The following is a 21,759-nucleotide window of genomic DNA, read 5'->3' as shown; positions in this document are numbered from 1 at the left end:
AAATTTCCTATATAAACTGGTACCACTATGATATGAAATTGATGCAAAACTTTATAAAATGGTTGCAAAATTAAAATTGTCGATATTTGATGATATCTCAAAATTTTTGGATTTTGGCACATGTTTTGGGGTGTACGGAGAGTGGTTTCCCCCATTTAAACCCCTCTTAGATCAGCGCACCCGTCCCTTGTAACCCCCCCCCCCCCTCCCGCCACAATCAACCACGTCATCTTTATACCACCACTATATCACAAGGCATACCAAATCGGAGTAGTTCGTTCGTGTGGTTTTCACCCTCCTCACACAGTCACCCCCGCATGACCAAATTAGTTAGCAGGAAGACAATATTGAGCTAAGTATGATTTTTTTGTTCCAAGTGTGCCACCGTCGACACACGTAGCTCATCAGGTTCGTGGCTGGCGAGCCATTGTGTGTAGGTGCAAAGTATACTATGACTAATAATCAATATAATTCCACAATTATATTGATTATTAGTCATAGTTTGGAGAAATGAGAAAGGCACAATTGCGCCACTAGGTGGATTAAAACAGGGTTTTTAGAAAGGAGATACAACGTGTTTCAATTTTTTTGCCATCCTTAAAACAAAAATAATTATAAACGTAAGTGTTTCGGAAAGCTTGAGGCTCCTATTTTAGGGAATAATTTTTGTTTGGGTAAAAAAACAGATATTTTCAAGGCGTTCACCACTTTTGTGCGAAATGAGCGGATGCCACCATCTTGGATTTCAAAATGGAGTCATATATTTCCGTCATCTAATGACACCTTCCTTTATGGTAGTTTTCAGTGTTGTAATAATTGGAAGCCGCCATCTTGGTTTTCAAAATGGTTATGTAAAAATAATTACCAAAATGAAGTGAGATCTTCCATGTTGATCACGCTGTGCGCTCACTCAAGCAACGTGCTTGTTCGAACCTGTACGCCTCAACTGGTCAGTCGAATGCGTCCAATGATGGCACTATGCTCAGAACACGCTATATATTCATGGAAATCGGATTGCTACTTGTAATTATACAAGCAGATGGAAAGAGCGTACGGGGCTATTCGGACCGCCAATTCCATCAACCACCGTTCATCGACTTGCGCCAGCGCACATAATTACCACGCCACAGCAGAGAATACATGATACGGCAATCGGCAGCTGTGACTACTCAGATTATTTTTTTTCAACTCAATATTTTTTTACGTTTTAAGAAGTTTCTTCAATGAAGATTTTATAGGTAAACATAATTCCATTGCCCAAAAAAATAAAAAATAAACTGTTCGAATTACCCCTACATTGTAAAAGGATGGAAAAACGTAGCGCTGCCATGGAGTGGTGCAAATTAATGTTTCATTTCTCCAAAATGTAGCTGAGGTTTCAAACTAGCAATTAGGACGGGATGAATTCTCTCACATATATCCACCTAAAAGTGTTATTTGCTAGGGTAGGTCCGAATAGCTCCGGGTTTCCCTACTATTTTCCCTGCAAGTATTTTGCCAGCTATTATTCTTATTCTATTATGTATTGATGATTTTTTTTGATGATTGTTGCGCCAGACTGAATTATCATCTTGTAACACCACTTTGCTTGTTTAATATAGTGGAAATTGTTAGATATGGTCCTCTACAACTGAACTTGTTAAATGCGTCTCTCCCCGGCTATACTACCTACTTACTAGATTTAAAATTTTATTATGGTACAACTAAATCGCAGAGAACAGATATCCTGGTTCGAATAAACCTTACCTTTGGATGTACTGTAATTTTTTTTACTCAACTTTTACGCTTGAGATGGACATCTTTTCTCTGTGCTTAAGCTGATGTTGCTTCTCAGTATTGCACGACCTAGAGGGAACTTGACCTTAATACCACTGCTCTGTAATCGATGTTACGTGATATTCGTTATGGAATATTGTTTGTTTGGGGCCATTCATAGACCATGCCCCGCAGAAAAAAAATCCAAAATATGCTCCCCCTCAAAGCATATTGAAAATTGCTGTTGGTTTTATTAATCCCACTCCGCTAGTACGTTTCAAATTCATTTTAGTTTTTATCTTATCTTTAAAGCAGAAAATAAAAATGAAAAATAGGATCGGCTGTATTTTAGTGCGCTTTTAGCACCTTGTGTCACATCTTTATGTTTGTTATATATATATATATATACTAAGAATACCAAATCATGTGATGCGATGGCCGGAAGATTAGAGAATCAAGACCCCCCCTCCACTCATTCCCAATTAATGATTTGTTTCAGTTGTTTTCACAACTTTCTACCCATGATCGCAAATCAGTCCCATAAAGATATGAAATCCCATAAAGTGCGACAAATATGCGATCATGGGCAGTTATCAAATTTATATAAAAATAGTCTCATCTCGCTTCTGGATGAATTAAATTGGGTTTTTCTTTTAAGTTTGACCAATTTGAATAATATGTTATTTTTGTTTTTTCTAGAATTTAATATATTTACCGAATATTCGAGTAACAACTCAGTCAACACTGAGAGACTGTTCTGCGGATTTTTTTGGGCTAACGGTGCCATTGATTCTCCAAAAATTATACTGATTTGACAGTTACAGTTTATCGGTTGCGTTAGTCAGAAATTGAGGCAGGCTATGTATAATGCCAATGTATATTCTCAATAGTACGACGCAACCTACTACTCAGCTGGAGAAATATTGAGAAACGGACACATCCACTGGTCACCGAATTCGCGCGATTTAACATACATAAACTTTTGACGCAGGACTACGTCTTTGTTTTCGGTACGGGGGAGCACTTTGCAAATTCTACAAAAATGGTATGTAACGAAAAGTGGTCCAATTTGAAACGCATATAATTTAGCCATCTCACGATAAATTTTCAATTTTTTTGCGCATAACGCCCCGAAATACTTCTAAGAATAGATTCCAATGGACAAACCCGAAGATTTTTGATATCATGGCCTTAAAAATTTAAATAATGTGCAACTTAGTCAAAATATCGCGCATTTACACACAGAAGATAGCGCTTCCCAAGTCCGGCACGACATATTTGTGTACCTAAAGCGCTAGGGCTTCTATGAATTACGTCATCATCGACTATTTAAAGAACGGATTTGGCCGGACAAGCTCAGTTGCCTGTTGAACGGCAGGCGGTGCGGATCACTGCGCTGTGTGTTTTCACAGCCAGTGTAGCTGAGTTAGAAGTGCGTTACACTGGCTGTGAAGGTACGCTACCCAGTGCTGTCCAACATGCGATTGAGCTTGTCCGTTCAAACACTATGCTTTCTGTTGTGTTGTTCTCATTTCCAGCACACTTTTATGTACAATCTCGAACACAATTATTCGTACACAAAATCGCTTGTACATTCGAGCTCCATTTGCAAACACGGTTAACATAGTGTCGTGGTATTAGTTGTCTCTTTCGCTCTACTCATCATCATCAGCGTTGACTCATTTTGCTCAGCGACGCAGAATTCCTCTGGATAAAGGCTCGACATGTTAATCGTTGTTTACCATTTACCTGTGAGTGTCATTCCAATCGAGCACGAGACCTGTCAATGTCATTCCAATCGAGCAGAAGACTTGTCAAATGATGCAATCTGATGAATTAATTTTGGAAAGTATTGTGATAGTGAGTTAAAATATTTTGAATAAATTTCTGAATCGAATCTCTAAGGGAAGGTAAAATATAACTTTTATCATTACGGTGCCTACTAAAAGTTGCTTTAATGTTGTAATTTTCTGGTAAACCATAGAACCGGACCCATTCCGTACGAAGGTCGTAGTTTACCGGGAAGCGAAAAAAAAACAATATTTTTAAAACCAGCGGTAGTTTTATTGGTACAAAACTCCACACATCACTTAATGATGAAAACTCTGCGGTAACTGTAGTATACGAGTCAACTGACGTTAACACTGTGACAGTGGTGCTAGTTTGCAGAAAATAATGTTACCAAACCATTTTATTTAGTTGGGATAAGATGGCGAGTTTTTATTCAGTAATTCAGCGTCTTTAATTTTGCTTTGTGCGCTTGAGTTCAATGTTTGAGGCGAATGTGTAGGTAGATATATCTAATTTGTTAGCAGGGTTGCCATATTCACAGATTTTTCTGTAATGTCATAGATTTTTTTCAAAACTTTTGATCACAATCTTGATTCTTGATACTTTTTCACAGATGGCAGATTTTTGGTATTTTGATGAAAATTTCACAGATTTTTGAAAATATTGTGATTTTTCACAGATTTTTCGGAAATATTTCACAGATTTTCACAGATTTTTTCCTGTTCTGTTATCACAGATGGTAAAAAGATATTTTTGATCGAAACACAGATTTCAATGTGGCATCCCTGTTTGTTAGCGGTTGCATGCGTAACGTGTATGATAGCAATCTGTGCTTTCATTGCGCAATGATATGACCTGATAACTAAGAAGGTTTGGTTCAATATGTAACATTCGATGTTGATTGGTTGTGCTTAAACTATACGAAAGAAATATATTTGATTTATTATAGATGTACTAAGAAAATAAATATTTTACATTAAGTAGAATAGTCCTACGTCTACAGTTCGTGCAACTCCATAGGGCTGCCCCTTGTAGTTTTTATTGGGTTTATGTCTACATTAAGAATGTTCCAACAACTAACTTTGGAACCTGCACTTAAAAAAATAAAAATATACCTTCTTACACACCTTCTGAATTCATTGTTATCGGCGGTTAAGTTGAATTTAACGTTTAAATAAATTTCAATTTTGCATTATTTACAAATTCAAAATCATTGCGAACAAAATTTTTCACTGATTCTCATTAAATGAGGTTATTACATATTACGTACTATACAATGTTTATTATAAAATCTAAATTTCAGGCCTTTCCCTAATTTTCTTTTCTGGATCCGCCACTACGTTGGCACAACCCAAAAAGGCTTAAAAATGTTATTGGCACATACGTTAAACCCAAAAAATGATTTAATTGTTACATTCATAATATTTTTAAATTCTGCGATATTGCATTAGTCAGAACACCGGAAAATTTATAAGAATAATTAAAATATCTCGACTACCATATTTATGGAGGAAATATAATGTAATTTTCGGAATCAGCGGCTCGAAAATATTCTTTTTTGTGCACCCGTGCATATAATAAACTGTTTTGATGCCATTCGCAACCCACTCATTAAATACTGGCGCTATCATACCGCATGTGGCTTCACGACGACCTCAACAGTGGAAAAAAACCTGTGGCATTATATGCTACCCAGCCATGATAAGCGTCCGTTCCAGAAGCTGCATCTTTTAATTTTCCACCTCAGTCAGTACGAATGAAACCCGGGCTGGAGTGGAGTGAGAGTTCCGCTGGATCCGGAGAAATAAAACAACATATTTCTATCATCTATCCGACTAGATTTCACTTTTAACAGATTTTGTGGCTGCATATTTCATTGTTGTTGTTGTGGTTGCTGTTGTTGCTGGTGGCACTCCAACCGACAAGGGCCCGATAGCCACTGTCTAAGCAGTGCGCACTGGAGGGGAGAAAATATTTCCACAGAAAATATACCTAACCTACCTTGGTACCTACGTACTCCAATCTGAGCTGCACTTGAGCATAACCAGCTGCAGCTCTACCAGGGTTTGGGTTTAGGTTTGAGTTTGTGCATTGCGTGGCTCCCCTCATGTACTTCCCCACCAACTACCGGCCAGCAGAGGTAAGAGTCCCAGAAAGAAGTTTGATGCTGGGGAGTTTCACTTTTCATTTCACGGTTCCCTGGCAGTGCAAGTGTGGAGTAGATGGATGGATTGTTCGTCTCTGGCCGGGGTGGATGGCGCATGAATCAGGCTGGCTGTTCGCTTCCGGGAGACGGGAAGTTGAAACCACTGCCGGCTACTCGATGGGTGCGGGTTTTTGTTTTAATTTGACCTTGTATCACGCAAAAGTGATAGAGATGTGAGAGGGAACAGAATATGATATACCAAAGAATTCAGGTGGATCTCATTTCGCTTGTGAGAATCAAGCAACTTTAACTCTTTACTGGGAAGATACATAATTTTGTGTCGAATTCTGGGAACAAACTTATTAACAACCCCTACAAAAATGTTCACAAGTATAATACATAAAACAATACTCGGAGATATCTCTGGTCGGCAAGGAAGGAAGGACTGACTGAAATGCTGTGGCTTCCTTACCTATGGATTTATTCATTAGCATTTTTGCTGTGTCGATTTTTTGGCTATTTTCAGCAAATTAAAGACTAAGAGAAACGAAAAATGTGAAAATTAGAAGAGGGATAGATCGGTGTTGGTGGTAAAACATGACCATTAGTTATGATCTCTTACCAATCAAGTAGACTCGGGTGGAGCGCCGGACTCCTACCAGCAGAATACAATAGATTATTAAGATTTTAAGCTTGTTTCTAATGACCCTGCCACTTATAGTTTTCCGATCTGTGTGTTTCACATCCTTGTTCTCACTTGAATCCTATGGCTCCAAATTTTCAGACCGTTCCCCACTCATTAATTTCTAGCTAATTGATTGACGTTAAAAAGTAAAAAAATAATGATGACATTTATATTGTGAAGCAATGTAAATGGCACCACCAAGCCAACGAATCGGGTCATAGGAACAAACTGAACACAAAATCTTGCTTCTCCATATCCTACTTCCTTACTTATATGTATCCCGAGTTACAGTAGAGATGGCCGTTGCACACAGAAAAAAAAAATCGTAAAAGTAATGCTGATTTCGTTTTTAGATCAGAGTTGCTCTAGGTTCGCTCGGAGCTGTGACTTTTGTATGGAAACTGTAAACATTAGAGCGAACCTAGGGCGACTCGATTTTAAAACCGAAAACAGCGTAAGAGTGTTCCGCTCTTAGCAAAAACAACCAACGCCTACTATTAGGTTGAAAGTTAAAAAAAGTAAAGTAATTATTCAAGAATGATAATCAAAATAAACGTTTTATTTTCAAACTAATAGTATGTGTTTGTTGTTTTTTACTAAGAGCGAAAAACTCTTATTTTTACCAACATTTTTTTCTGTGTGTAATATCAATGGTGACTCTCTAGTTACTCCAAAGTATATTTGCATGAGCAGTCTTAATCGACACTGGGGATCATAAGTCTGCAAAATACAAAGAAACCGTTCGTATGCAACTGTTTTCATACAACTGTTTCGCCCTGTGTTTGGGAATTTTAAAATCGCTGTTTAGCTTTGTTTCCATCGCTATTACCTGTATTACTATTATTGAAATGAATGAGAATGCTGGTAAAATTCTGATCAGTCATTGCCATCCCAGGAGAGAACTCCAAATTCAAGTTTCTCTAAATGCTTTTAATTCAGCCGCAGAGTGATTTGACAAAATTATAATCTCTTATCCTATAAAATCTACACAGCACCTGTAATTCTGTGCCTGATTCAAGAAATCATTTTCATTGGCTACCGCCACCGAACAATCAATTTCAGCCTAACAAAACGAAGTGAACGCCTCCAGCCAGTAGTTTCGGCATGCCGCACAAAGCAGCTAAATTGAAATCTGGTACCCTATCATTAATCGGGGTCCTGCCTCTCTGGGGCGAGTAGCGAAATGGATTCCATCAGCGGCGGAGAATTCTGAGACAGGTGCAAAAAATTATCTGCGAACCTTTCGTAAGCACAAACCGTACAGGTACATCGTCAGCAGGTGCTTGACCCTCTTACCGGCTTTGAACTAGAGATGATCGAGTAGGTATACCCGAGTAAGAGCCGGTGTCTGAAATTGGAATTGACCCGAGCTAGAGTAATATTTTTCATGAATTCCTGAATTAAACTAATACAACTTATATGCAAAAATACCGCTGATTTAAATTTTAAGTTTAGACTGCATAGGTTACGAGTAACATAAAATTCAAAAAAAAATATATATATATATTAAAAAAGAATATTCAATATTATCCTTGTATTGAACAATCTTTTTCAAATTAATTTTTTTCTGATATAAAAAATGTATGCAATCAATTTCGACTTTTTCCTACCACACGAAATTTTTTCTCCACATTCCACACTCCAGTGTTGTGATTTTATACAAATTAGTACTGTACCCATGTATTTGATTTTTCACGAAAAGATTAGTCAAAATATAACGCCTCGAAGAGATGATATTTTTTTACTTGAAAAGTTGAGTAATAGAAAATATAAAATCATACGATTGTCTTCATTGTGCTTGTTGTAGTAGGTAACAAATAGTCTATTTTTGGTCGCGAAAGGATCAGCTGGGGCGGGCATAGCGTAATTGGTAAATTTACGGTTGCCACCTCATGTGAGACTTTGGCCTGAAGATTTGTGTTGACTTGCGCGCAGACTTGAAAGGAAAACTTGATTAGATGTTGAACGGAATTTAAAATTAAAATTACTGATCGATAAAATTTCATCACTTTTTATTATCTAATGAGTTTAAAATATACGACTATTCTCTTTATCATTCTTTGTGTAACCCGATTGGGCAACAATTAAGCATTGGGTGGAAAAGTACCAAATTAATCACACATTCACCGTACAAATTCACCGTTCTGCATTGTATTTATTTGGCCTCAAATTTTATTTTTTTTGTTTTCTCATTTGCGAACACTTTTTTCATTTAATTGCTACCATTTCGGCTAACCCCAAAGAATTCAAAAGCACCAGCTGTGGAGGATAAACCGAACGAGCTTTGTTCTTATCCACAGCAAATAGTAAAGAGTAGCGTCATCGTCTAAGGAGCTTCGATGGGAGTATGCAACCCAGTCATTCACTAGTCGCTAAATAGGTTCAGGTAGAGGAGCAAAGTTAACCTTCCTAGCCAACTGAGCAACCAACAATAACTCCCTGAGAACTCGATTGTTTTGATTGAGCTGATCGGAAGAAATAACCTTCCTCCTCACCGCCAGAAGCAGCTGTGTAGTTCCAGCAAAAGTGAGGTTATTTGGTGAAATAAGAGAAATTTGACTTTTTCAAACTATTTTGACGACGTAGTGGAATGTTTAGTTACAAGTTTAGTGACTAGTGGATTATTGTTGCGTACGAAATCCGAAATACTTGGGAGTTAAAACCACTTTAAAAAGAAGGTTCGGTGGGGCAGCAAACATTTTGTATAAGTGACTGTTTTTAATCAGCATTCAAAAGTCTATTTAAAAACGTCTTGTTAGTAGACAGCATTTTAAATACACAACAGCAGCAAAAATGAATTTTAATAGGAGTGCAGTAATATAGCCGTGTATTTTGTCAAAAGCGGATTTTAAATAACCTTTAAAGCTAGATGGTGATCACGCCGTCGATCTCTACCTTATAGGCGGGAATGCAGATATGGCAACTCTTTATGAAATACGTGTCGACAGTAATATAATTGACAGATTGCTTTAGATAGGATATCACAATGCTGAACTTATTTGGGCCCACTTTCGCGATATCCGTCAATTGACTATATTTGCGTCAAATCTTTGGAATAAGCTAGTTTGTTTATGCACGGTCCTAGAGCCCGGCGCAAAGTGAAATGTTGAAGTCACAGCAATTACGGGAGACATAAGAAATTGAAAGATAAGTCAGGCAATACTGCAGCAAAAATGGGGTCATCTATCTTTTCTCGATTTCCGGTTGGATGCTACCGATACTAAATAGGAAGAAAAATGTGTAAGAGCTTTTAACAACAGCAGATAATAAAAGAATCTTTTTGTTCCTCACTTGTGCAAAAAGAATGTCGCCACAACCTGGCAATTCAACTCTAATATTATGCACCGTAAACAACAATCCATCTACCAGGTCACAGCTGCTAAAAATGTCTCCTTAGTATATTGGTCTTGATATGAAGACTACTGAATATATGCTCGGTCCGTCGCCTTCGAACACCTAGCATCAACTGATTTCACTGTCAAACAGTCTTTTGGAAATCAGATTTACGGTAAGCATCGAAAATATTTACAACAATTCAACAACAATCTATTCCAGGTATTTCTATGCTAGAGGCGGTTTGAACTCCCCAATACTCCGCTCAGTTAACCGATCTACATGTACTATCTCCCGGCCAAATGCAGTTTTGTTGATGCTCCATATTGATGGCTTTGCTCGAAAAAGATAGAAAAGTTTGGTTTTCTGTGTCGGCTGAGAATTAGTCCCGCAATTTATTAATAAATTGAATATATACTTCGAAATTTAATGGAAATTAAAATCTCTTCATCTGATGTGTTTATTCTGCTCCAATTTACATCGGTGTATTTCGACGTATGTGTCTATTGGGTTAAAAAATAATAAGTCAGGGGGTCGGCCAAAGGCGTCATACCCAATGGTTTTTAAGGGGTTACATACCTTTTAATGTAGAATACATTTAAGGTTTCAATATAGGGGTCCCGTTTCAAAATATCGGCTGCGGCGCCGCGTCAGATTTTGAACGTTAATAACTTTTATCATACTTAACAGAATGATTTGATTTTTAGGCCAATTTGTTGCAAATATGTTCCTCTATGCTGTATTAAAATTTGAAGTATGTATAACATGTACTAATAACAAAAAAAATGTGTTTTGAAAAATCTTTCGAAAACGACTCGGAAAAGTGAAAATTTTCAGCCCATCCCGCACAGAGCCGTCGTTATGGTAGACCAACCGAACAATAAAATAATGAAAAGTTTATATATAGGTCCACTATATGTTTGTTCGTATGGTTATTCGCATTGGGTTGCTTGACGAGAGCACTTGGTGGGGGAAAGACGGCATATTCCTTTGGTTAGGCCATTAGAAGCCGGACGGAAAGGAAAGGCTCATGCACGGCACGAGAACGAGGGAGAAAGCGATAGTAGTGCATATTAGCGCGATTATATAAATATCTGTCGGTCGGTTTTTCTCATCATTCGTATTCGTTCAAGCACTAGCAAGCAGCCAGTCCACCGAAGAAAAGCAGTCGGCGATGACGACGGCGGAAAAAGTGCCCCAGCTACTGGTGACTCATCGCAACCCGATCAGGAACTGTCGCCCTGCAAGAATTTCGCCCCAACTAAAGGGCAACAGAGTAGGCTATCGTTCCAGCGTCTGGGTCGTGAGATTGTGCAGGACTGCAAAGTCGAGCTACGCTTACAAAGCTCAGTCGTAATGATGCCCCGAGAAGCCAACGATGCCTACTTGGTCGGTTTGTTCGAGAATGCAAAATAGTGCTTTCTAGCTCACCGTGTCCGCGGGGAGTGCGTCTGAATTATGCTCCCGCAATAAAACAATAAACGGTTCTTTACAGGACCAATTAATTGTGTTCTAATAAGAGTTAAACTGAAATTTACATTTTATGGTGTATAACAAATAATTTTCAGAAAGCAATATAAGAAATACGATGTGTGGAAAGAAAGAAAGAGAATTTAAATTATCTTCTCTCGCTCGTTTTCGTGCACTGCTTTTCCATTCCTTTCTGCTGCTACTACCATCATAACTAAAACGAATGTGCGTGTTCCCCCACCATCTCATGGCCAGTGTTGCCACAATTGCATGTCGCTATAACAATTTGAATTATTTTATTGATCCTCTCTAGTATTGATAAAATATAGAACATGCAAAGTACACTAGTCGCATGCTTTTATTCGAACTTTTTGGCAGCCTCCGTTGATTAACTGCATAAATCGATTTGTTTGTGCAGCTCCTTGCTAGTAGCAAACTAAATAGCCTTTATCAGCGCTAACAAATAAAACAAAAGAATTTAAATTTGTGAAAATCTTCTCCTTCCTTCTTTTCAAATCTGCAACATTCTTTGAAAATATTGTTGGAATGTTGTTATTGAAAAACTGAACATGCAAGTTTGCTAGCACTGGCCACTAGATTGAAGGCGATGGAAAGACAGAATATTCGTTTTGGTTATGCTAGTATTGGTAGCCGAACGGAAAGGAAAGGCACAGGAATGGCACGAAAACGAGCGGGAGAGCGATAGTAGTGCTTTCTCGTGTTTTCATATATGAATATAGGTCGGTCGGTTTTTCTCATCATTCGTATTCGTTCAAGCACTAGCAAGCAGCCAGTCCACCGGAGGAAAGCAGTTGGCGATGATGACGGTCCGCAAAAGTGCCCCAGCTACTGGTGGCCCATCGCAACCAACTACCGATCAGGAACTGTCGCCATGCTAGTATTTCGCCCCAACTAAAGGGCAACGGAGCAACTAATCCGCTGGCTAACATTCCAGCGTCTGGTTCGTAAGGTTGTGTATTACTTCAAAGTCGAGCTACGCTTACAAAACTCAGCCGTAATGAAGCCACTGATGCCTACTTGGTCGGTTTGTGGGAGTGGGCGTAAATTACAATAAAAGCAACGGTTCTTTTCAGGACCAATCAATTGTGTTCTAGTGAGAGTTAAACTGAAACTTTTATTTTAAGGTGTGTAGCAAATTTTCAACAAGCAACATAATACGTTGGGTGGAAAGAAGTAGCTTGCACACGGAACAAAAATTTAAATTATCCTCTCGCTCGTTTCGTGCACTGCTTTTCCATTCCTTTCTACTGTTATTATCAGTATTACCAAAACGAATGTGTTGTTGCATGTGTTTAAGAGAAACGTTGAAGTCGCATGCTTCTATTCAAGCTTTTTGGCAGCCCCCGTGAACTAACTGCATTAAATGATTTTTTGTGCAGCTCCGTGCTAGTAGCAAACAAAATGGCCCTACCAGTGTCTGATTCGTGAGATTGTGCAGGATTTCAAAGTCGAGCTAAGCTTATAAAGTTCAGCCGTAATGGTACCCGAAGAAGCCAGTCTTGTCGTTTTGTTCGAGGCTACAAAACAGTTCGCCAGGCACGTAACTATCATGCCAAAAACATCCAACGATCCAGCGCATCACCATCAACACCAACGCCGATACCAAAGGTTCTTTTCAGAACCACCATTATTACCATAGAGAATTATTTGAAAATTTCCCATTCAAACGTGATTCTGTTGAATATTATTAGATTTAAATTAACGTCTCGAATTGAAATCACGACGCTCCGGTTATGTGACAGACATTACCCACCCATTTTTTTTTATTGTGACCACGACACCCCATTTCAATATTTCTGAATGAACAGAAGGTCGAGTTTGGAAAGTTTGTAACTTTCATTGTACTTAACCAAATTACACAATGTTCGCACTAATGATTCAGAAATATGATCAGGAATCTTCTGTTAGATTTGTAAGTATGTATAATTTACATGAATAAAGAAAAATTGATTTTCAGGAATCAATTATTATCTGTTCTTCCATTGGCCAGTACTACGCGACTTCCTCATGCTAACAATTAATTTCATCGTTAGCCATCTCCCTCACCAAGGCCAACAACGCCAACAAAACCGGTCCTTTTCAGGACCACCATCATTTTTGTAAAGAATAATTTGAAATATTCCTCGCCCAAATCAGCTTTTGTCCGAAAATCCTAATGAGTATCAACATATTTGAAGAACGTGTTCCTTATGTATTCTACATCTCTCCGGTTATGTCGCAGACATTACCCACCCATCTTTTTATTTTTCAAAAAACAAATGCTATTACTTTGTCTGAAAGTACAACTTTTTGAAAATATTTTCCCAATTTTTTAGAGAGATCCGTGAAAGAGTTACAGTTAGAGCGCTTCTCGATTATCTCGAAATGTCGTTATCCAAAAATGCTTTTCCGTGCTCACGATTGCCGAAAAACGTAATTAATTTTTCCCGTACCTTAACGATTCCATTTTATGCATATTTTTTTGCTTTGTTTTTTTCCACAAGCCTCAGATCGTATCGCGGTTTTGTAGACTTTGTTTCATTAACAAATTTCCAGCCATCTTTATTTTTAGGAGGTTACCTCCGACTCTTGGAGGAATTATTTTGCAAAAGACGACTTCTCCATACGAAATCCCATGTAAACTTTAAACCGTGGGCGCAAAAACATAGTTTCACCGATCAAGCTAAAAATTTGCAGAGTTGTTCTGGGAGCTAAATGCGACCCAAAAAGTTACTCGAAACAAAATTTTATTTTTTTCATATAACTATGTCCCACTGTAATACTAATATAAGTTTGATGTAATGGAATCATTGCTTTATGCCTTTACGTAAATTCAAACTTTCCTGACATTTTTCAATTTTTTTAGTCTTAACCGAAACTGTCTTGTCAAAACTGCAAAAGTTCTTATGTAACAATTTTAGACTCCCGGATATTTAATATTGTGAAAATATTTCGAAATGGTAACATACTTCTGGGGTAGCACTTGGAAAAGTTTATACCTTATTTTTTTTAAGGAAATGTCCTTGGCATTTGCACGGAGATATTTTAGATCCAAGGAAATACGGAAAACTGGGGTTCTATTTTTAATAACTTTTCTGCTCTGTGCTGCAAATCATATTTTGCAGTTTTTCTGATGTGGAAAATGAAAGGGATCGATCGAAACCTTTGTGATCTTTATCAGAATACGAGATGTTGTGGTAGTGTGCTTTGTTATTCATATCAAAGTTTATCATTTTCTTGGGCATCTATCTCCTATTCTTCAACAATCAATTTTCATTTAATATACTTTGTTGAACGTGAAATATTCTCAGAAACAAAATTGAAGTAAAATTCAGGACAATAGATTTTTTTAATATTTAGTCTCCACAGTTTCGTCGCGACCCTTATCACTTATTTTTATAAAGTGATTCATCAGCAATGCTATCTTTGAAAATGAACCACCTCGGTTATGCAACTATTTTTTCCGATCCTATTTTAATATAAATAATTAAGCAGTATTCATTTCGTTATATTTCGAATTGCACATCTTTTGTCGTATGTAATTTTAAATGAAACCAATCGAGCTGACATTTCTTTAGACTGAGCAAACTAATTTCTTTGTTTAGTGATTATTTGACCAACTAGAAAACTTATCCACTGGGAATTTAATGCGCGTGGAAAATACGCATGGTATTGTCTGAGTGAATGATGAGTTTTGAATTATGTATGAGGGTTGAGAATTGACTATTCGCCAGAAGAATGCAAAAGCACTTACCAATTTTCGGCAGTCATATCAGCACGAAGAACAAATGTTTTATTGTCTTATTCATTGTATTACTTTTAGTCCATTAAATCATCCAATTAAATTAATTGTTCTAATTATAGCAATGAATACTTATTGTCACAGTATATCACAATAGATCTAAATACTGGTCGCTGTGGTTCGTCTCCAACAAAAAAGTAATGAACAAAATGAGTACTTGCATATGCTTTGGAGTATTATATGCACATTATTATTGTCAAGTTAATCATTTTTCTTCATGAGTATAAAAATATTACAGCTTGATTAGTGACGTAAAAGATGACAACATAGTTTCTTTACTTTCTTAATGTTTTTCAAATTTGCTCTGGTAACTAGCGTAAAATAAATGTGCACGTGGGGGGTGGGCGTAGCGTATTGGTAAATCGATTGCCTTGTACGCAGCTCACCTGGGTTCGAGTCCCGACCCCGCACATAGGGTTAGAAATTTTTCATAAGAGATTTTTCTAACCCGAAGAGGCGAATGACCTTACGGTTAAAACCTCTATAATTTCGAAATGTATCTGGTTACGTTCTGGTTACGAAATGTATCTGGTTACGTTCTTTTGAAGGAAAGCTATGTCTGCAAATTGAACCAGTCCGTTTCTTTTTGTTAACTGGTTTTGTTATGGATCAAAATATTAATTATCTTTTAGATAAATCGTTCAGCTCACACCTTTGTGGGGGTATGAGGTGGGACCATCATCATCTATAATCAAAATAAAAAAAATAAAAAAATAAAAAATGTGCACGTGTCATCGTTTGTACATCCGACAGATAAAGTTAGTTGCTCCAGGTATTTCGGTAGGGCTTGTTTTATACCTTTTAAAAGGCGCCCGAATAATTATAACATAGACCTTTTTCTTATATTGTATTGTTTTTTGAATGCCCTGTTTCGCCGGAATGAAGAAGCAAGGAATAATAAAATCGTTCACCTGCCGTTTGATTCAATTAAACAAAAGCAACACTCCCGACTGTCGGCCGTCTGGAACTGAAATTGCTTTTTTAACAAACCGAGCATTTCAAAATTAGTTCAATATACGATAAATCTATCATGAATTCGCGGCAGTCGGCTTCCCAGAGCAATGAATCCAGATTTGTATAAGTCTACCCCATCCTAACAAAAACTTCTTCCCGTGGCAAATGTGGAGATGCAGAGGTATACACGGACTCCTTAACAACGTATGTTACACTAACATTCCTTCTCTTCCCCGATGACTGTAAGGTCGGCGCCATTACTAATATTTCAAAGTATAGAGCTTTCGAAACGTGTACATTGATAATGGTTAGCTACTCACAGGCCCAATTCGTTGACTCTATGTGCAATTTCGCTTCTTCTGGTTAACCACGAAGTAGCAACTACGGGACCAATTTTGGGAAATATATGCATAACGTAATTTATGAATTGTCCTTTATGTGGCAGACAATCTGGTATCAGTGGAAACGAAGTAAATTTTTTGTTGCAACAGATAGTGGTGAGGGGCTGGTGTCCACTTCGAGATTGATATCAATATCATCTCGCTCCGGACAAACTCAGCCAAGAGGCCGTATGGCATCCGGTGGCAGAAGTCAAGAATTGATGCTCTGGGTTCCTGCTCCCAAGCGACAAAACAGGACACCCTTCTTAATCTCTTCCATCTTTTTAACTTTCTCTTCTATTGTATTAAATGAGGTTTTACCATCCTTTTTAGCTATAAGCATAGTAAGATTCGTAGTACAGTTAATGCATATTTTGGGCCACTTAAATTTTTTTTCCCATTCTTGTTGTGAATTCTGTCGACTGCTTTCTAATCGTACTGCCAGTTTGTTTACGACCTCCAATTTTTTTTTCATTCTTTCGGTGCTTTTCTTTTGTTAGTCTTCTTTAGAGGTAATATTTGGATTAAGTATGTTTCTAGACATTTTCTCGCTTTCCATCGTTACGATATTCCTGAAAAGTATTTTAGGAACCTCATGAATCTCCTGCTGGCCGGACACCCAAAGACTCCTAAGCCCTAGAATATTACGCTATATACATCCGCTTCCCGTGGTACTTGTGGAGTGCGCAGTTGTATATCTGACCTCCAGCATAAACTTTCCAGCAGCGATCTACGTTCGGACTTGACCGACGTCGGTATTGATCAATAAACAATTTGGGATTACCAGGAGTTGTGAATTGAAGGATAATTTATTACTGTCATGCGTTATCATTTATTGATTCTCTGTGTAATTTCAGCTGAATCAGATCAATAACGAAGTAGCATTCAGGGGTGGTCACGAAAGCTCAAGCTCAGCAACAGATACCATCAGTGATGAAATTTACAAAGCTGAATATCTCCATAAAACCTTTTTAAATTTCTGGAGTAGCACAATGAAAAATAATGTGTGGGCAGGGTTTAGCTTCATGTATCTATGTTGAGCGTGTACTGAAATGGTATGAAACTTATTCAATGAATATTCTCCCCGCGGACATGAATCTACAAGTGCTATTTATGAATACAGGATATCAATTTATCAACAACTAACAAGTTAAGCAACCAGTTATCATCAATAAGCACTTTTATGAAAATGGTAAATGGATGAATTATTCAAAAACATACAATGCATAGCACAGGTTGTTATCAATATGGAATCAATGATATTATAATTTTTTATTATGTTTATATCCAAGGTTGTTGTTGGCTGTTAAATCAACCAAATTGATAACAAATTTAATTAATAAATTAGTGATAACCCGAAAACACAATTTGTTATCATTAAGTTATTTTATTTTGCTCGGGATACGTACCGTATAAAAAATGCAAAAACGATAATCCACATAAAAAGGCGCATTAAAATTACATTAGTAAAAGACTTCAAAGTACGGGAGCATGGGAGACTTGACCATGTTCTGAGATAAACCTACATAAATATCTAGAAAAAGTTTCCAATCCATCAAAAATCTTTGAACTGTGCCAAAGTATTAAGCGTACTCATGATTTCTAACGGAAATTTAGATTTACTATTTCAAAAGGTATAAAAGTTTTTCTGTGATCAGTTTTTTTGGTTAAGTTTCCCCTGTGGAGACTTGATCAAAAGAGTTTTTAAAAATCAGATCAGAAAATAATGGCGTAAAACATGCGGTAATCAATTCTTCCATATTGTTGAGCACCTTACGTATACCATTTAAAACTATATAAACATTATTAACATTGACAGTGGGTACCACAGAATAGCACATATCATAAATTTTACATGTTTCTTCGTTTATTGCCACTTGTTGAAGTCTCCCAATAATTAGCTCTTGCGTTCAATGTCATTTTAGTAATAACTATTTCAATGTTCCGATTTATGTGAAATCATTTCACTACTTCATAAGGAATGACATGAGAGTACCTTAAAAAAAATTACTCGGGTAGATATGACCATAAAAAGTGTGATAAAAATGACATAATTAAACGCAAATTTAATGATTACTGGCTGTTTTCTATAAAGAATGAATTTTTCATTCGAAACTTTTTTAATTGCTGTTAGTGATCGAAACGAGTATAACAACATTTAAAAAAAAATGAAGAACCAAATAGAACACGTTTTTACCAATTGTAGAATCGTACACTTAGTCAAGTCTCTCCATGTCCCGCTACAACCAAAATCAATTAAAAGTCACAGTCGCAGTAGCAGCTCTACAAACGATTGCTAAACCAATAATAACGGATCAAATAGCAACAAATACTCGCTTAACAACGATTGCGCCTAGTATCTCCAAACCAACAACCAGCACCACCAACAAAGAAAATCGGACACACAATAGCCACCCGTAAGAACAGGAAATAAGCAAAAAAATCCTACCGTGAACCACCAGCAAATCACAATTGACGGCATAGTTCTCACCCAAGATACATGATTCCACCATGGAGTAGCAAATTGCGCCAACAAAGTCTAACAGCAGGCGTTAATTTTAATGTTATTTTCACTACATTTTTTTTAAACTGCCATTTGGTTTAGTTAACGCATTGTACCTCGCATAATAAATTATCATTACATTTAAATCTAATCTATAAAATTTTCAACATGGTATGAGGGTTGAATATTATCGTTTGATGGGAAGATTTAAACGATATATCAAACCTAAAAATCACATTATTTTTCATGAAATCAAAACTAAGTAAATCTGTTAAATCAGTAAAATACTAAACCGATATTATATCAACATTTATACATTACAATACATTTGTTATCTCATTTGGAGATTATTCAATTCCGCATTAAAAAGAACAGATGGGGATAATGACAAAAAAAACACTTTCCGATACAAGAAAGGTCTCGTCAGACTGGTTTTTTTTTTGAAACACAATGGGCTGTCCCAAATTAAATGTTGACAAAAGGTGTGAATCTGAAATTCGTAATAACATTCAAATACTGGCTAAAGAAAGGGAAGCAATAAAAAACTATGTTTTATTTTCAATTTTTATTAGGGGTGGGTTCTGTGACAACATAATGCGAGGGGTTAAGGCGCTCTTAATTCGCCAATAAAAACTACGCGTATGGTTCCCTCTGTGATGCCAAATTTTCCACTCATCCTAGGTATCATTATTCAACGTAAACATGTTATGTCCCAAAGAATGCAACGAACCGTTAAGCAAAAAACTAGCTCGACAGCACTTAATTGGTTGCAATGCGATCTGATGTCGATTTACGGCCATGTTAACACAGTTTATTCCTTCCCACTATTTAGCAATAAATTACCCCACAAAGTCTTTTGTCTCTGGTAGATGCGAAACGTTGTCTTTAAATTGTATCACCTAATTTCAGCCCGTCGCCAAAATTATGCAAATCTGAAGCGAACTGGAGCTATACCCAACCCACACACTGACTGACCATCCATCGCCGCCCTGCACTGTGGTCATGGTTTACGATTTCGCCGCTCTGGTGCCGAATTTATGCAAATCTTCCCGAATGCTTTTCCTTTGTAAGTATTTGCTACGGTTTACATACAGGTAGTTATATATTCGAATATGTATATATGTATAGTTATCGTAGGGCAACGAACAAACTGGCAGCTTGCTGCTTGCTATGCCCAACGAGATTTTTCCAACGCACCTTTTGCATAGCTGGCCTCGATCAGAAAGAGCGCCGCCGCTGCCATCAGTATTACAGCTGCCGACTTCCACATCGTTCCGAACTGGATCACCAAGCCACGACTCTGCACTAGATAGGATCTATGCTATGCTCTGGTGGTGATGCTGTTGCCGCGCCAAACACTGGCTACCAGCTGCACTGTATGTATAGTCGTTTCGTTTTGTTCGGTTGCTGCACTTTTTTTTTCTAATTTATTCCAAACACTTGACTCGCCTATGCTTGTGCCTTCAAACTACGAGACTTTTTTTTCTCCAACACTTGAGATCCAGTGATAACTCTTCAAACTTCCGATTTTTTTTTGCTGTTCGCTTCACTTCTCTTCTGACGTTGCTACTGGTGGTGGTGCTACTGCTGCTTCTGCTGCTAATTAGAGCTTTTCGTTAATCTGATTTCCAACTTTTCCGTTCTCCACCAGCGCAGATAGTGATCTTTAAAATACGACCCGGACTTCACGACGACAGGCTGAAGCACAAAAAGATATGCAATCCAATCCAATCCAATCCAACCGCACGTTTTCAAACAGGTTCCTTGGCAATAACTGAGTTATGTTCTTCGCTTTGCCACCACACAGGTCACACTTTGCACTCTTTTTTTGTGTTGATGTTGTTGTTTTATTTTGGCTACGTCAAGACTGCACTTTGCACTGATCTCAAATCGCAACACACTACAAAAAGTAAAAAACGCGGTCGATGGTCACGGATCCGCCAATCAACCGAGCACCGATTCCAAAAAACACGTCCGGAAAAACCAAAAAACTGGAAAAAGAAAACAAACCACGGAAAAAGGGGAGTTCGTCACCGTTTGCCGTGAGGCTTGCCGGGAGTTCAAGAAACTGGTCCAAGTCCAAGGAGAAATAAACCGAGAATGAGTTTTCAATGCCAAGGCTTACGGAATTTATAGAGAAAGCTGGCTAGCAAGTTCCACGTTGAGTGGGAAAGTGTGGGCCTTCTGTCTTCTGTCCGGTGCCAACGTATGATGGGGAATAGCCGAGACCATGGCTCTCGCTGCTACTCTCACCGGCCTTGAGTTTGGGGTCTCTCGACTCTCAACATGATCCACACTATACGGGAGCAGAGATTATGCTACGAGCGAAAAAATCGGACTTGGCGCGAACCTCCAGCATCAGGCAAACTAGAGCCGGGAGAGCCGCTCCCGGCCATCAGAATGCATCTCAATCGGCTACACGTGTGTATGGAAGACCGGAAAAACTGTGTCAATGCACTGAAGTGTGCATCAGCAACCAATCGCTCTTTCTCATTTTGCATGTTCGCCGTCTCTCGAATGCGGCAACTCGCGCTCGCACTCTGGCTTTCTCCCACCCATGCGGACCCGGGTTTGGGTGGGTGTCTGGGAGAAAAGCATAGCAATCACGTAGGAAAATGCATCCCACATCGGGTCGGGTTTGTTCGGGCATCGCCTCAGTTTGTTTTGATCATTTTAATGCATTTGTTTTGGTACATTAGCATGCACGGTTAGTTTCCTCGGGTAGAGGGAGTTGAGGTGGGTAGCAGGGTAGTGACTTTGCTGAACAATTTACAATATTCGATTAACCACATCTGGTGTTAGCGAGGAAAGGTGTTGGAAGCTGGTCCAACAAACCAGTTGCCAAAGCTTTTATTTATTTTCATAATTCTCTCCCGGATCAATTTCTTCTTGTTTTTGTCATCATAGAATTTGAGTAATGATACTTCGTCAAGTCGGACC

General features: G+C 37.9%; 1 protein-coding gene across 1 annotated transcript in view; it reads right to left on the bottom strand.

Annotated features, from left to right (window-relative positions):
* The window catches only part of LOC131691530 (agrin), a 191,041-nt gene extending 170,133 nt beyond the window's left edge, over positions 1-20,908 (bottom strand). Inside the window, exon 1 of the mRNA XM_058978035.1 lies at positions 20,017-20,908. Within this exon, the coding sequence (XP_058834018.1) occupies positions 20,017-20,089 (73 nt within the window). The 5' untranslated portion in view covers positions 20,090-20,908. The remainder of the gene's footprint in view (positions 1-20,016) is intronic.
* Between the last annotated feature and the right edge of the window lie 851 nt (positions 20,909-21,759).

This window comes from Topomyia yanbarensis, chromosome 3, assembly GCF_030247195.1.
Source record: "Topomyia yanbarensis strain Yona2022 chromosome 3, ASM3024719v1, whole genome shotgun sequence".
NCBI lineage: Eukaryota > Metazoa > Arthropoda > Insecta > Diptera > Culicidae > Topomyia > Topomyia yanbarensis.
Note: the sequence above shows the minus strand (reverse complement) of the source record. Positions and strands in the feature narration are given on the sequence as shown.